The 15,111-nt window shown below is 41.8% G+C and overlaps 1 protein-coding gene and 1 pseudogene across 2 annotated transcripts; one reads left to right on the top strand and one right to left on the bottom strand.

Moving 5' to 3' along the window:
• Positions 1–605: 605 nt before the first annotated feature.
• LOC310923411 (uncharacterized protein) lies at positions 606–8,943 on the bottom strand (the record flags this gene model as incomplete). The annotated part of the gene is made up of 7 exons (XM_083885428.1): positions 606–1,315; positions 2,027–2,509; positions 3,181–3,315; positions 5,133–5,251; positions 6,676–6,740; positions 6,853–6,958; positions 8,857–8,943. The coding sequence occupies 7 exons, from the start codon at positions 8,941–8,943 to the stop codon at positions 940–942; spliced, it is 1,371 nt and encodes a 456-aa protein (XP_083741554.1). The 3' UTR covers positions 606–939.
• Positions 8,944–9,245: 302 nt separating this feature from the next.
• LOC310923424 (beta-sarcoglycan-like) lies at positions 9,246–13,710 on the top strand (annotated as a pseudogene). Its single transcript has 6 exons — positions 9,246–9,278; positions 10,505–10,714; positions 11,501–11,686; positions 11,788–11,950; positions 12,463–12,594; positions 13,434–13,710. The product of its transcript is annotated as a beta-sarcoglycan-like (transcript).
• Positions 13,711–15,111: the final 1,401 nt, after the last annotated feature.

The raw sequence follows: 15,111 nt of genomic DNA, 5'->3' as shown, positions 1-15,111 counted from the left end.
GCAGAACTGGGGTACAGAGAACCATAAAACATACATAAAACATAAAAGAACACCCACACATCATAATAAGGAGGAATATAATAAACTGCTGTAAAGGAGAAAGTTAACTCATTGGGAATGAATTCTTTGATTGACTGCAATTTATTTGCAGAAGGTACGATTGAAAATCTTCCCACCTAACTTTCTATATTTGCACAGGATTCCATCACACACCCATGATCAATGCAATCACATTCAAAGATATCATGAGTAACAGCATTTTATGTCCCACAGCCCTACATGTAAGACAGGAACACCTCATTTTTTGGGAAAAGAGGATGAATTGGAGCGTATAAACTGAATGACTGTTGAAAGAAAAAATCTTCAATAAGTTAAATGTGCTTGGGATCACACACATTAAGATATGCTGCCTCTCTAACACATGTGTTACATCATTTTTATAGAAAAGAAGATTAAATACAGAAAAAATGAAAACAATTTTCTTCAAACTGAGTTCATGGTAAATGTGGGGTATCTAGGTGGTTTCAAGGGACCCAATTAAATTAAAACAGCACATAGCTACAAGCATAAGGAAAGCATGATATGGGAAGATTTTTAGCTTTGTAGTGTTGTAGTATTTAATGCAGCATTCCCAAAAGAATTTTTCTAAGGCAATGTTGATCACTGCAGGCAGCATCTACTTTTCAGACCAAATTGGTCTTCTTTTAGCACCTGTATAATAAATCACTGACCCTGTTCCAATCTCGGAACACGTCAGGTAGGACACTACATTGAGAATTCAAAGTAGAAGTGTGAGGGGAAGAAAGAAAAATCAAAATAAAAAAAAGGAAGAAAGCTTTTCCTCTCTGGGCTTGACAGAAATGCTAATTTACCCACCATTTAACCCAATGCAGACATAGTGTTTTACAATACACCCTCCAGCCTGTAAAATAAGAAATACTATTTCTTCCTCACCAGAGCTGCAACATATATTATCCTCTGCACCATCTCTATGTCACAGATATATTTCTTCAACAAGATCTCTGCATCCAGGCGATCTTTAGCATAAATGAAGTTAAAGCGAGCTATGAGGCAGGCACGATGAGAAGCATTGGCCCGCCTGCACTGGGCAGGTGAACAGATCTTGACAGGAAGACTGCAGGGGCTGCAGGGTTTGCAAGGATTGCAGGGATCACAGGGATCACAAGGATTGCAGGGATCACAGGGAATGCACGGATTGCAGGGATCACAGGGGTCACACGGAATGCAGGGTTTGCAGGGATTGCAGGGGTCGCAGGGGTCACAGGGAACGCAGGGTTTGCAAGGATTGCAGGGACTGCAGGGATTGCAGGGGTCACAGGGAAGGCAGGGTTTGCAGGGTTTGCAGGGACTGCAGGGATTGCAGGGGTCACAGGGAATGCAGGGTTTGCAGGGACTGCAGGGGCTGCAGGGATTGCAGGGATCGCAGGGGTCGCAGGGAATGCAGGGTTTGCAGGGATTGCAAGGATCACAGGGGTCGCATTGAATGCAGGGACTGCAGGGACTGCAGGGATTGCAGGGATCACAGGGGTCACAGGGAATGCAGGGTTTGCAGGGACTGCAGGGACTGCAGGGATTGCAGGGATCACAGGGGTCACAGGGGACACAAGGAATGCAAGGTTTGCAGGGGTTGCAGGGATCGCAGGGATCACAGGGAATGCAGGGTTTGCAGGGCTTGCAGGGGCTGCAGGGGTTGCAGGGATCACAGGGGTCGCAGAGAATGCAGGGTTTGCAGGGACTGCAGGGATTGCAGGGATCACAGGGGTCGCAGGGAATGCAGGGTTTGCAGGGACTGCAGGGGCTGCAGGGATTGCAGGGATCACAGGGGTCGCAGGGTTTGCAGGGACTGCAGGGATCACAGGGGTCGCAGGGTTTGCAGGGACTGCAGGGATCACAGGGGTCGCAGGGAAGGCAGGGTTTGCAGGGTTTGCAGGGACTGCAGGGATTGCAGGGGTCACAGGGAATGCAGGGTTTGCAGGGACTGCAGGGGTTGCAGGGATCACAGGGGTCGCAGGGAATGCAGGGTTTGCAGGGATTGCAAGGATCACAGGGGTCGCAGGGAATGCAAGGTTTGCAGGGGTTGCAGGGATCACAGGGGTCGCAGGGCCTGCAGGGTTTGCAGGGATCACAGGGGTCGCAGGGCCTGCAGGGTTTGCAGGGATTGCAAGGATCACAGGGGTCGCAGGGAATGCAGGGTTTGCAGGGACTGCAGGGTTTGCAGGGATTGCAAGGATCACAGGGGTCGCAGGGAATGCAGGGTTTGCAGGGACTGCAGGGTTTGCAGGGATTGCAGGGTTTGCAGGGATTGCAAGGATCACAGGGGTCGCAGGGAATGCAGGGACTGCAGGGGCTGCAGGGATTGCAGGGATCGCAGGGGTCGCAGGGAATGCAGGGTTTGCAGGGATTGCAAGGATCACAGGGGTCGCAGGGCCTGCAGGGTTTGCAGGACTTGCTCACACAGCACCGCCGAGGAGAGCAGCTCCGTGCAAGCCTACAACACACATGCAAAGAAGTTTCTTGTCAGTTTACCATCCTCAGATGTTTTTCCCTAAGGCAGATTATTTTGTCAATTTAATTTTTATAAGAGTAGGGTGGGATTTTAAACCAACATAATTAAAGAAGCTGCAGCTGGTTAGTCTAATATGAAGACATTCTCATCAATATGTTTTATGGGCTTTATTTAAGAATAAACAAATAATCTTTATTTAAGAATAAATGGTAAAAGTAAAGTAATTCCTAAAGCATGTGTAGCCAAGCAATTTTTTCCTAGGAAACACACTTTTAACGAGTAATATTTTGCAGATTTGCTCCTCTTTCAGTACCACAGAAGAGTACTGTGAAGCAAACAAGTGAAAACTGAACACTGTACAATTACAGGGCAGAACTCATCGACTAAAAAATTCTCTTTTTATTCCATACAGTTGCTCTCTATGTATTTTGTAAAACTGCATTATTTGCTGTTTTGTCTAAAACTTAACATAGTTGCTTTAAAATAAAATATTTGGGCACCAGAAGAAATCATCCAAACAGTTTTTGTTCCCTCATAACAAAGTAAAAAGCTTAGCTTTTGTTTATACTTCAATTTCAAATGAGAAGGAAATGCATGCTACCTAACATGACTGATTTCTATGATTCAGGGACTTCTCTGAGTAAGGCCTCTACCTGCACTGGAGAGCAGACCTTTGGCAATCCGGGAAAGAAATCTCATCCTGCAATAGTTGAAGCTGCTGCTCGTAGTCATTCAGTTGCTTTAACTTCTTCGAGGTTTTGCACTCTTGAAAACGGGAAGCCTTCAGACTTAATCACACAGAACAGTCAGTCACAAGGTATCCTATCAATGGAAACTATCTATCAATTAATCCTTATCATCATACAACAGGAGCAGATTAAAGTGGAAAATTATTGAGCAAGCTCCTTATGCTAGCTGAATAATTTCAGTATGCTTTCCTTATCCTGAAATACAGGAAAAATCAAGAGTTTAAAAACAAATTAAACAAAGCAGACCCTTGATCTTACTTCAAATTGCATAAGTGTATTGTGGCAGGAGGATGGATATAGCACTCCATGCTATAGGAAAAATCACTGGTTAACATTTGGTGTCCTTATACTAGCTCAGATGATCAGGTCTAAAAGACTAATTTCTTTCTCATATTTAAGATGTTAACTAAACCAGCTCAGTTTTCTTTCCTACAGATTAAGAACCTAGGTATTTTCTTCTATCAGGTTCTTGGGCTCCTTTCTTTGCTGCAATGTATTACTCAGCCAAAGGATATCACAGGTATTATTCAAGTAATACCAAAGCTAACAATTCCTCTCCTGCTGTCCCCAAAAGGAGTGTTTCTTAAAGGTTGGCAGACAACCAGTGAAGCAAGTTTATCTTTTGTCCTTTACTCTTACTTCATATTAAAAACTATCCCAACATCTCTGTTTTCCCGTCAAACACTGGTATTACTGTTGCTTTCCTCTTACCAAAAGTGGAAGGAAAAAATTAAAAAATATGTTTTCTATTTATTTTGAAGGTATTCACTCTGTCCTTTCTTCTCTTTACTGAAGGACCCTGGTGAGATTTTTGAGGATCTGAACCAACAAAAGCTCTAACACTTATCAATTGACAAGATTCTTGTTCCACCTTTTTAAGGAGCAGGCTGACTGAGATGACCACAGGTAATAAGGCCAGCAACATCTGCTAAGAGAAAAGACTGCCCAGTTCCATCCTTAGTCAGCTCCTTCAGGGAAGACTTCTAGCAGGAACAGTAGGGCTAAAGAGGACTAAAGAATTCTACTAGAAAGGACAACTGGGAAAGAAAATTAGATTTGGGAAAATGAGTTCTAGAAATAGGCACAGGGAAAATCCAAACTGATATTCTTGGAATCACTTAATAAGGGCGTGAACTTATATCACTTAATGTACTGACCCAAGACTTGTGAATAACCATTGTTCTCATGCTAATAGGATGCATGATAATGTGTCTGCCACTTGGAGCTACCTCTTAAATGGCCCTGGAACTGGTAATAACTGCACGAATTTGTATCTGAAGCAATTTAGTTATTTTTATATTGTAGTGCTCCACAAAATATGTTTTATGCAACTAAGCAAAAGCTGTTCGGGTCTAGTCACTTATTTGGAAATCCAACCCTCTGCCTCCATCTTATGACAGTGGCTTTTATCTTCTCGGATATTTACATACCAATTACATTGCATAATTAATTGTGACATGTTGTAGGTCCTTCAATAAATGTTACACTATAGCTACTCAACTGATTTTTTATTTAGGGTTTATTCAGCATGCAACATTTCATAGACTGTAGCTCCACATGGGATTGTCATGGACTATACAAATCCTTTTTATGTAGAATACTGGAATGTTTTTCAATACCTCTGCCAGAAGCAAAACCTACCAAGTCAATTTATGAATGTGGGTGTGACAGTATCATTTGTACCCCTCATTGGATACATACACATGATATAGAGCTTAGATGCATTTTGAAACTCTGGTTTTAGGCCAGGAATGAAACATTTTATAAATCTCCATCAATATTTAGATGTCAAGAGAAAAACATGGCTTGCTGAAAAACAAAAAGCAAACAGAAAGAACTGCAGTTGATTTCCCTACTCTTTTTCCATCTCGCAGAGCTCTACACGAGTTTCAGCTAGTTTTTCTTCCAGGTCTCGCAGTCGACATTTCAGTTTGCAGGCCAAAACTTTCAGCTGTAGCTCTCCCCCAGCTGGATCCTACCAGGAAATGAAGTCACACTGCTTGAATGTTCTACCTTATAGATTCTCTCAGCAAAATACTATAGCATTATGGGCAGATGTATTTCTAAATATTTCATCAACTACCATTTCTAAAGAAACTGAGAACAAAAACAATTGCATTCTCTCTGAGACATAAGAAATACTTTTCAAGCACAGCAAACAAAGACTCAGTTATATAAAGAAATAGATTCACTTATTTTATACCTCATGGTAGAAATTATGGAAGGTCTGCATATGCAGATTTACTGCCTGAGTCATCAGAACAAAGCACTTTGCAGATGTATTGCACAGTTGGTTTTTTCCAGTTAGTCAACTTCTGATTGACTACATCACCAACTCAAATAAACTTTTTGAGAATTCATGTACACAAAACAACAGAAAAAGTTATTAGAACACAGGAGACAAGTATTATCATTCCAGAAAGCACACTACTTACTATACATGCAGCTGCCTTTTACAACCCATAGAATGGCCTACTAGAACTGGAATTAAATAAGTAACTGAGCAACAGGGTTTTCTTTAAATTTTGAATGTCACGTGCAATGACAAATCTGTAATTGGTATGCCTGGTGTACTGTCATTTAATTACATTGTTATTTTGTGTTTTGGGGACGTTTTGGCAGAACCCTTCTACTGCATTATACTAGACTCTGACTCTTAAAGGATATCACTTTTTATTCATCTTATTTTAATTGTGAAAGGTTTTGACAGAGCAGGTGTAAAAATGAGAAACCAAAGAACCTGGAGACATCACTCTCAAATCTCAGGATCTTGAAGATCCTCCCCTAGCCTGAATTAGCCAACTCTCTTATTTTTTTCAAAGCAGAAAGCCACAACAGATCTGTCTTTTCTGCCAAACTGTTAGCATTACAACCCCTTCAGTAAACACCAAATACATACGAACTCCAAATATCATGGCAGGAGCACGATGGTATTACAACACACATGAACACTTCTCTTTTTTTAACACTCCAGGAAATAATATAGTGTTAAGATAATCTTAGAGGTTTTTTTCTTTAAAAAAGAAAATAAAAGGAGCTCACAAATTAATGCATAGAGTTTATGCACACCTTCAGTTTACACATGTATTTCCACAGTGTTATTTTTTCTAAAAGAGATATGGCACAAATATCTCATAAACATTTTAAAAATGGCATTTTTATGATGTCTCTGCAAATGTAAATGTAAATGTAAATATCAAATCTTTACCTAGGAGAGGAAAGCAGTATAATAACACAGACTTCTTCTTATACAAAGCAAATTCCTCCTGAAGCAACTAAGGATATATTTCATTAAGTAAAATCTGAGAGAGAGGCTAATATTAACAGAAAGTCATTAAAGATCTTCTGCTGGTATCAATTCATGTAGTTCTATTCCCTTAAAATAAGTTTCTTACACACCTGACCTCCTGAAGCAGAACAGCATACTTTTGGCAGGAGACAGCTTTTTACTGCTGGACAGTCTTCTAAAAAAAACACACACATTAAGAAATGGTGAGAACACTTACAGAAAGAGCCAGAGTTGGAAAAAATGCCATATGTGAAACATGTTCGTAATTAGACAAGGCACTGATTTACCTTCTTGAGATGTTTCATTGAGAATTGAGAAGAGCTGCTTTTGAATCGCAGTGTTCAGTTCTAATAATTTACAGCATCGGGTCAGATTTTCACCACTGGAAATCAACTGTAAATGAATGTGCGTTACTACATCTGTGTGGGCTTTCTTACTTAAAGCTACAATCACGACGTTTTCCCCCCTGTAATTACATCTTTCCAACCTTTCCTTACTGAATGCATTAGAATACTCATTTTTTAAGGTTCACATTTTTAATAGGCAAATGAACAATGCATCAGGACTTCTATCACTCAGATAATTCACTACTTGAGAAAACATACTCCTTTTCAATTATAAAGATGCTGCAACCACAAGTATCTCTAAAAGAAGAATCATAGAAATTATGAATCTGGGTTAAAATCTTTCAACAGTTATTAAAATAATAATCTAGCAGATTGTCGGATTAAAAGAAAAAAAACAAAATCTGGTTTTCCATATTAGCTGAAATAACACATACAAGGAAAAGGCTCTTATCTTGCTTTGTCAGCAGTCACATGAAGTCTCCACGCAATTTCACCTGATTTTTAAGAGTTACAAACTGAAACATATACTACTGAAGGAGCAAAACCCAGAACTATGCCTAGGAAACAACAAAACTACATCACGTTCAGCAAATGCAGTTTTGAAAATTTTGCAATTTAAACTACACCTGCCAGAAGAATACACACTTTTTTACTTCCTTCCTTAATCTTTATCTGTAACCTGTGTATCACCTTCCACATAGATCACTCTCTAGGTCTTCAGGTTTTAATGACTCCGTATGGTTTTTACAAGCTTCCAAAAGAGCTGAAAATCCCACCCATGTGCCCATCAGCTTGTGTTTTGATCGCTGCAATATGCTTTCCTCGGGCCTTGGGGAGCACTGTCAACCTGCTCACCTTCACAAGAACACAGCTACAAAAGTGCATTTTTCCAGCTCATTACAGCAACATAACACAGTGTTTCCATCTGCCAGCTCCTCTTTTCCTGCAACAGCAGCCTGAAACTGTTCATCTTCATTTTCCAAGACCTGAAAGACTATTCCCAACCAACTCATGATGGAGGGGTCAGCCCCCACTGCTGCTCAGCCCTCCTAAGGTCTACCTCACCATCCATTTGCAAGATTTTGAAATGCACGGCACTGTTCCTCCTCTGTGGTAGCTTTACCAGCTACTCTCAAACTCCCTAAAATTGTCCTTTGTCATGAATCCTGCAGAGAGTTACACTGGCTATGTAACTGTAACTCCTATCCAACCATAAAGTAAAAGAAAATAGCTGATTTTCCCTGGAAACGCTGCATCTCTTTCCTCACCAAGCACAGCACACAGCAGGTGGTTACAGGCTCCTGACCTGAGCACAAGCCCCATCTACATCCTGAAGGTACAGAAACCTGGGGATGCAGGAGTGAAAACTCTGTCACGATTTTCCACTGAGCAAAGTCACACCTGACAAGTTTCATGTTCCTCTGCCTCATCTTTCCCTAATTTCACACCTTCTCTATTTCTTCCACTGTTTCACCTCCTCAGTTTCCTGTCACTCCCTGGATTCCACTACATTCCCTCTGCAGCCGAAACTCTTCCCTCAGTCCCGTTCTGACCCCTCGGGGCCGTGTGGCCTTGCAGCAGCCTCTTTCCCCTCCCAGAAGGGCTGGGGTGCTGGATAGCCCGTTCTCCGCCTCAGCACCTCTTTCCCCCCCGTTCTCCTGCCCGTTTCTGGCCCACGGCCGGTTTCTCCTGAGCACAAGCCCGCCCCGGGTCCTTTTCACCTGCTGCTCTTTTACTCCAACGCTCTCTCCTGTTTAGAGCCAGTGTGCCTCAAACCTCACTTTCAACCTCCGGCCCTTGTTTTCAGGGCAAAGAGGCAAAAAGCCGGGGCTGGCACTCAGAGGTGTGTGAGGGGCGCCAACCGCAGGGGCGCGGGACGGGGCCCAAACCGGCCACTGCAACGCCCGGCGCCGGCCGCCCCGGCCCGGGAGCGCCGGCACCCACCTCGTACTCCTGATGCCAGTTCTCCAGCTTCTCCTGCAGCTCCCGGGCGCTCCCCGCGCCCACCAAACTCTTTAAGTCTCTGGCCATGGCAGGATGTTAGCTCGCTCTTGGGGGTGTTGCGTTGACTCGATGTCGCTCCGGGAGCGCTCCTCGGGCGGCGCGGGTGTAACAGCGATGGTACAGCCGGCCCGGTGCCCCTGCCCCGGGCCCGTACGGCCGTGATGGTGATGTACGGCCGGCGGCGGCGCCGCCACGGTAACGGGTAACGGCAGCGAGGAGCGGGTACGGCCCGCGGCCGCCAGGTGGCGCTGCCGGGTAACGGCAGCGGGCAGGGGACCCGCCGCGCGGAGCGGCACCAGGGGGCGCCCGCGGGCCCCGTGCGGCGGCGGCGGGGCAAGATGGCGGCGGCCGGCCCCGAGCAGGTCTGTACGCGGCGGGACAGGGGCACGGGAGGGCGGCGGCGCCGTCCCCGCCGGGGTCAGGGGGGACCGGGCCCGCGGTGAGCGGGCGGGACCCGCTCGGCCGGGGAGGGGAGAGGCGGCCCGAGGCTGCTGTCCGGGCGGGGCGGGGCGGGGCGGCCCGCAGCGGCGCCGTGCTGCCCGAGGCGTGGGTGTGCCACAGACGGCAATGGTGCGTGCCCGGCACTGCACTGAGGCGCAGGGTTCTGGCCGGGGCGGGAGGCGGCGGGTGCCCCGGGGCCCGCAGGTCGTGTGTGCTCTGCAGGGCCACACGGGGCCCGAACATTTCCATAAACTTGTCAGGTCAAGCACCTTTCTCAGTACTATCTCTTAGCTCTTCAGCAGCAGAAGAAAACACGGTGTTGCTACTTCAGCGTAGACGTGCAAGTGCAGTCACTTAAGTGTAGTTTTAGGATTCAAGTGAACAAACTTAATTCCGTCCAAAAGATCAAGCTTCTTCTTTGAACATGTGAATCCCTAAATAACAAACCGTTCCGTTTTGGACAGCTACAAAAATACATTAAAGATTTATTTTCACTACGAATATGTACAAGAGTTTCCTCTATTAATTTGTTACATTGAGAGGAAATCCCTTACAATGTCATAACTTCAGATTATTACACGAAAGCCACTCCGGCCAAGTTCCCCATGCCAGGTGTGAAGCCTCACAGTATCTTTCTCGATGCTGCATGCAAGCAACAGGAGTTGAATGCAAACCCTGTACTGTCAAACTAATTTAAAAACTGTATCCACCATGCTCTTCTTGAATAGTCACTGAGAGTCTATCACATATGAGCACGGAGGGAACTAAAATCCTGTGTACTGGCAGATGACGTGCAGGATTATGTCCTGTATCATCTCTGAGAGGTAAAAATTTGATGAATTTCTTGGTAGCTGGTTTTAGGTTTTTAACTGTAACAATATAATTAATAATTCCCATCTGCCATGATAAATATTAAAGTCATATATTGTCTGAAAGTATCTGGATTTTAAATTTAGTCATTATGTTAGCAGAGGTTGCTGTGGTTCTAAGTGTGTATTCTGACAGCAGGGTGGCAGACGGAAAAATTATTCTCAACATAATATCCAGTATATTCCACTAGTCAGTTTACATTGTTTGCATACATATGTGTGTGTCATTGTAGCTAATTTACGTGCCTTTTGAAGCTAACCCATGCCCTGTGTTACAGCAAAGCTCTAACGGCCCGGTGAAGAAGTCTATGCGAGAGAAGGCTGTGGAACGCAGGAACGTTAATAAGGAGCACAACAGCAACTTCAAAGCAGGATACATTCCAATTGATGAAGACCGTCTCCATAAGACAGGGTTATGTGGCAGGAAAGGCAACTTGGCCATATGTGTGATTGTTGTTCTTTTTATTTTGGCCGTCATCAATCTGATTGTGAGTATAATAGCTATAGCGTAAGTAACATTAGGTCGTGTTTCATTCTGACAGTTCACTAAAAAAATAAAACTTCCAGGATGGCCAAGGACTTATAATGTACTGAAGGAGATTCCCACTTTTCTCCTTTCTTTTTAGTTCTTTTGTAGTCTGAGCAAGATTAGATGGAAGAATGGTGTAAATTCAGGCACGGTTATTTCGGTTATCATGGTCACCCCATGAGAAGTGTTACTAGTACATATGAATTCAGGATATATGGCATATAAAATATGGTTATATTTTACATTACAGAGCTGTATGTGAACATTTAGAATTAACTAGGTACTGCACTTTAAAACTTCATTGTTCTAATAACCACATTTTTATTGCTTGGTCAATGAGAAATAATAAATTATTTTTTGTAATTGCACATCCATCTCTGAGGATGCATTCTTGCAGTTCAACGTTAAGTATATACCAAGCTGAACTGTTCAGGAAATCTGTTTAGTCAGTGGTTACCCTTAAACAAAAGAAAGATGTAACTGTGGATGCAATTTAACATTTTATATATATAGAAATAATTTTAGCTACTGTTTCTAATAAGTCTAAAAATAATTTTAAATGCTTTTCATAATTAAATGTGTTATGATGTTTTCAATAGGAACAGACTACAGTAAACTCATACTTAAGCCTCACTTAAACATTGACATTAATAATTGTTCAAATAAAACATCTAATTAATACAATAATTGTGGTAGGAAGATCCGAACAATCAACATGATGATTGAAAATGTGTTTCTCTTTCAGATTACCCTGGTTATCTGGGCAGTGGTAAGAATTGGTCCCAATGGTTGTGACAGTATGGAATTCCATGAGAGTGGCTTACTGCGGTTTAAGCAAGTGTCTGACATGGGTGTTATACATCCCTTATATAAAAGCACTGTAGGAGGGAGACGGAATGAAGACTTGGTGATCACTGGGAATAATCAGCCTGTAAGTTATAACATGAATTGAAAGTTTGTGAGCAACACTAGAGAATTACACTCACATTGCTAATTTGAAACATCATTAAGTTCATGACTTTGTTTCTGAAGATTGTATTTCAGCAAGGAACAACCAAGCTTAGCGTGGAAAAAGACAAAACTTCTATTACCAGCGATATTGGCATGGAATTTGTTGACCCACGAACAAACCCATGAATTTCATCTGCCAAATGGAGTTAAAATATTGAATGTACAAAAGGCCTCTACAGAGAGGGTATGTCTCTTATCTTTTGTAAGTAATAAGAATACAGCCCATTGTTTGTTTGTGTAAAAGTAGAGTTGGGTTAGTGGTTTTATAGAGGGTTGAGTGTGCCTTCGGAAACACTGAGCAATCGTGTTGCAGAAAAACCACTCACAACTATGAATACACAGGAGGAACAGGTTAAGTGAAAATGAGGGGTAAATTTACATCATCTGTCTTAACAGGAAGCCTGTATTTGGTACAAGTGTTAGCTGTGTATCTCATAAAATTGTCATATAAATTTGGTTTTTTTTATACAAGAAAAATTAATTTCACATACCTTCCAAAATTCACTGATCTTGTTTTGAAACTGAACGTGGGAAATAACAAATATGCAGAAGCTAATGGCAGAAGGGCAAAAAGTACATTCAAGGTTTTTATTACATTGCACAGCACTACTCTTAAGGTAATTAAAGTTACTCAGACAAATGCAAGTAGCACATTTTCATTAAGGTGTAATACAGCTTTTTTGGTTATGTTCTTAGATTACCAGCAATGCAACCAGCGATCTAAACATAAAGGTTGATGGTCGTGCCATTGTCCGGGGAAATGAAGGTGTTTTCATCACAGGCAAGACAATTGAGTTTCGAATGGGTGGAAACATGGAACTTAAAGCAGTAAGTATTTCAAATTAAAGCAATTCTTCTAACAGCTTAGTTTCAAATCTAGGCTGATAGTAAACTGATGTAGCTTTATGTCATTTCAAATTTTATAAAATTACTCATGCACAGAAGTCATTTGGATTTAAATAGATGGTTTATTACTTTGCAGTTAAGTAGTGGTTGAATAGTTCCAGGTAATATTGATTTACCGCTATTAAGACACCAAAAACCTACAATGCAGTTAAAGCTAATATATTGGCCTCTGTACTGGCATGAATACCAAAGGAAGTTAATCTCCTCTGAAAGCTTAACCAGGGATGGCAATGTTTGCCAGAAGAGCAGAGCATATAGTTTGGAGCATTCTGTGCTGCTGCTCTAAGATTCACTGGCATTTCTTTAAGATTTTTGGAGATTAAGATGGTAGTATATATAGAACGATGGAAAAAAAGGATAAAAATAAAGGTATATGCACTTTCAAATGTGAATGAATTTCATGCATGAATTCAAACACTCTTTCCTGTTTCATGTCCATATTTTATATTTACTGCATTTGCTAATAAGAATGTAAAGTGGAAAGTCACCCTACTGCTGTCTTTCTCAATATCAATACACCACTGAAATAGCAAAGTACATTGCTGTATATAGTCAAGAAATCCACAGGCATTGCTGTAATTGTTATTAAAAAATTAAACATTTGCATACATACCTTTTTTTTACTGTTGATTCTACAGCCATCCTAGACGTGTTATTTATCCATTAAACCAGCTTGTCCTTCTCAAAAACAATATGCCTTATTTACATTAGAAGTTGTAATTCTACAACTTCTTTTTTTTTTTTTCCTGTCTCCTTACTAGGAAAACAGCATCATCCTGAACGGAACTGTGATGGTCAGCCCGTCACGACTGCCAAGTTCTTCTCACGGGGAGCAGTTCAATAACGGCAACTGGCTGCGCTTCAAGCTGTGCATGTGTGCGGACGGGACGCTGTTCAAGGTTCAGGTGACAGGGCACAACATGGGCTGCCAGACCTCTGTCAACCCCTGTGGAGCCACGCACTGAAAGAAACTGCTGCAGGGACAGGTCTCCTCCGTGTTTACACATATTTGTATGAAGTAATTGCATGCCTTCAAGGGTTTCTTCTTTTGCAGCAGTTTATGCTAACATTTCTTACACTGTATTTTTAAGGAAAGGCTGTTACAGTCAGCAGTATTAGGTCATCATCCTGTTAGCTGCAGTACTGGCACTGAATCTATAAGCTTTCAGTGTACGTGCATACTGAAGTACCTTCTCGAATTGGGATCAGTAGAATATATGTAAAAGAACATGATCTTGGCAACACCTCTACTGCCTACAGTAGTCTCTTGAGGAGGTTTTTGTCCTGTCTCAAGACCTTGAAGACTGCTGAGAATATAACCACAGTCTGAAGTACTTCAACACGAATGTCAACTTTTTGTTGAAAATAGATTCTCCTAGGATGGCTGAAGTGGCAGACTTTTCTCTGCTTTCTTGTTGATACATTGATTTACCCCAAACTTAGGTGGTTTACCAGATGTGTACTGAGGGGTAATGCCAGATTCACTTAAAAATATCACATGATTTCTGCCATGTATTCTCATGTTATTAAAAAAACTGTGCTATCATAAATAATATTTGCAAAGTAATACTGAGTATGGAAATGTAACTTGAATTTTGAAGTAGTCTTGCAGTTATTGAAGTGTTGCTTGAACTTCCATTCTGTCTGTGCAGTTAATGCATTCTGCAGTTGTTTAATTTATGTGAAATACTTACAAAATGTGTTTATATTAGAAGTACGTTTTTAAAGATGTACTTACAACTTGCTTACTACCCAAAAATAGTGTTTTCCGAGGTGCTCTAATGTGAACAGTGTCTGAGTCCATTACTCGATAGGTAATAATCTAAGCTTAACTGTTGCAGCAGTGTCTGAGGTCAGTTCTCTCCTTCCCCATAATTTTCAGTACTGATGCATTACTGAAACATCGGAATTAAATTCTGAAGTTAAACTGCAGTTTTGTAATTCTAAACGTGATGGGAGGACATCAGACTATGTGTATCAGAATTTGTCAACAGTGAAACTATGGTGAACTGGGGCCTGCTGCAGCCTTCCAGTGGCATTTGCAGCAGTGATGTGTTTTGAGCTAAAAATAAACCAGCTATTTATAAGATTCTTTCTTTCCCCACCCCATGTATTTCTTCAGTTTAAAATAGCTTGGTTTAGCAGTAGCGTCAAGTAATCTTAATATTGGAGGTCTCAAAAAACTGTTTGTAACAGCTTTTTGACAAGATTTTTGATAAGCACACCCTTCATTACCTTCAAGTTGCATGAGTTTTGCACATTAACTTCAGAACTGATTATTTGTTACATGAAGGTAAACCATCTACCCTTGTTTTACAGTGCTTAAAGTACATAGGATTCCATAAAATACAAATCAGCTCCTGCTGTAACAAGAAATTCAACTCTAAGGCCCCAATTTCTGAACTTCATGGAAGGCAGTAAACGCTCATGCAGAACGTG

Source organism: Zosterops lateralis (assembly GCF_965231275.1).
Source record: "Zosterops lateralis genome assembly, contig: HAP1_HAP1_SCAFFOLD_52, whole genome shotgun sequence".
Classification (NCBI taxonomy): Eukaryota; Metazoa; Chordata; class Aves; order Passeriformes; family Zosteropidae; genus Zosterops; species Zosterops lateralis.
This window is presented reverse-complemented; position numbering and strand designations above follow the sequence as displayed.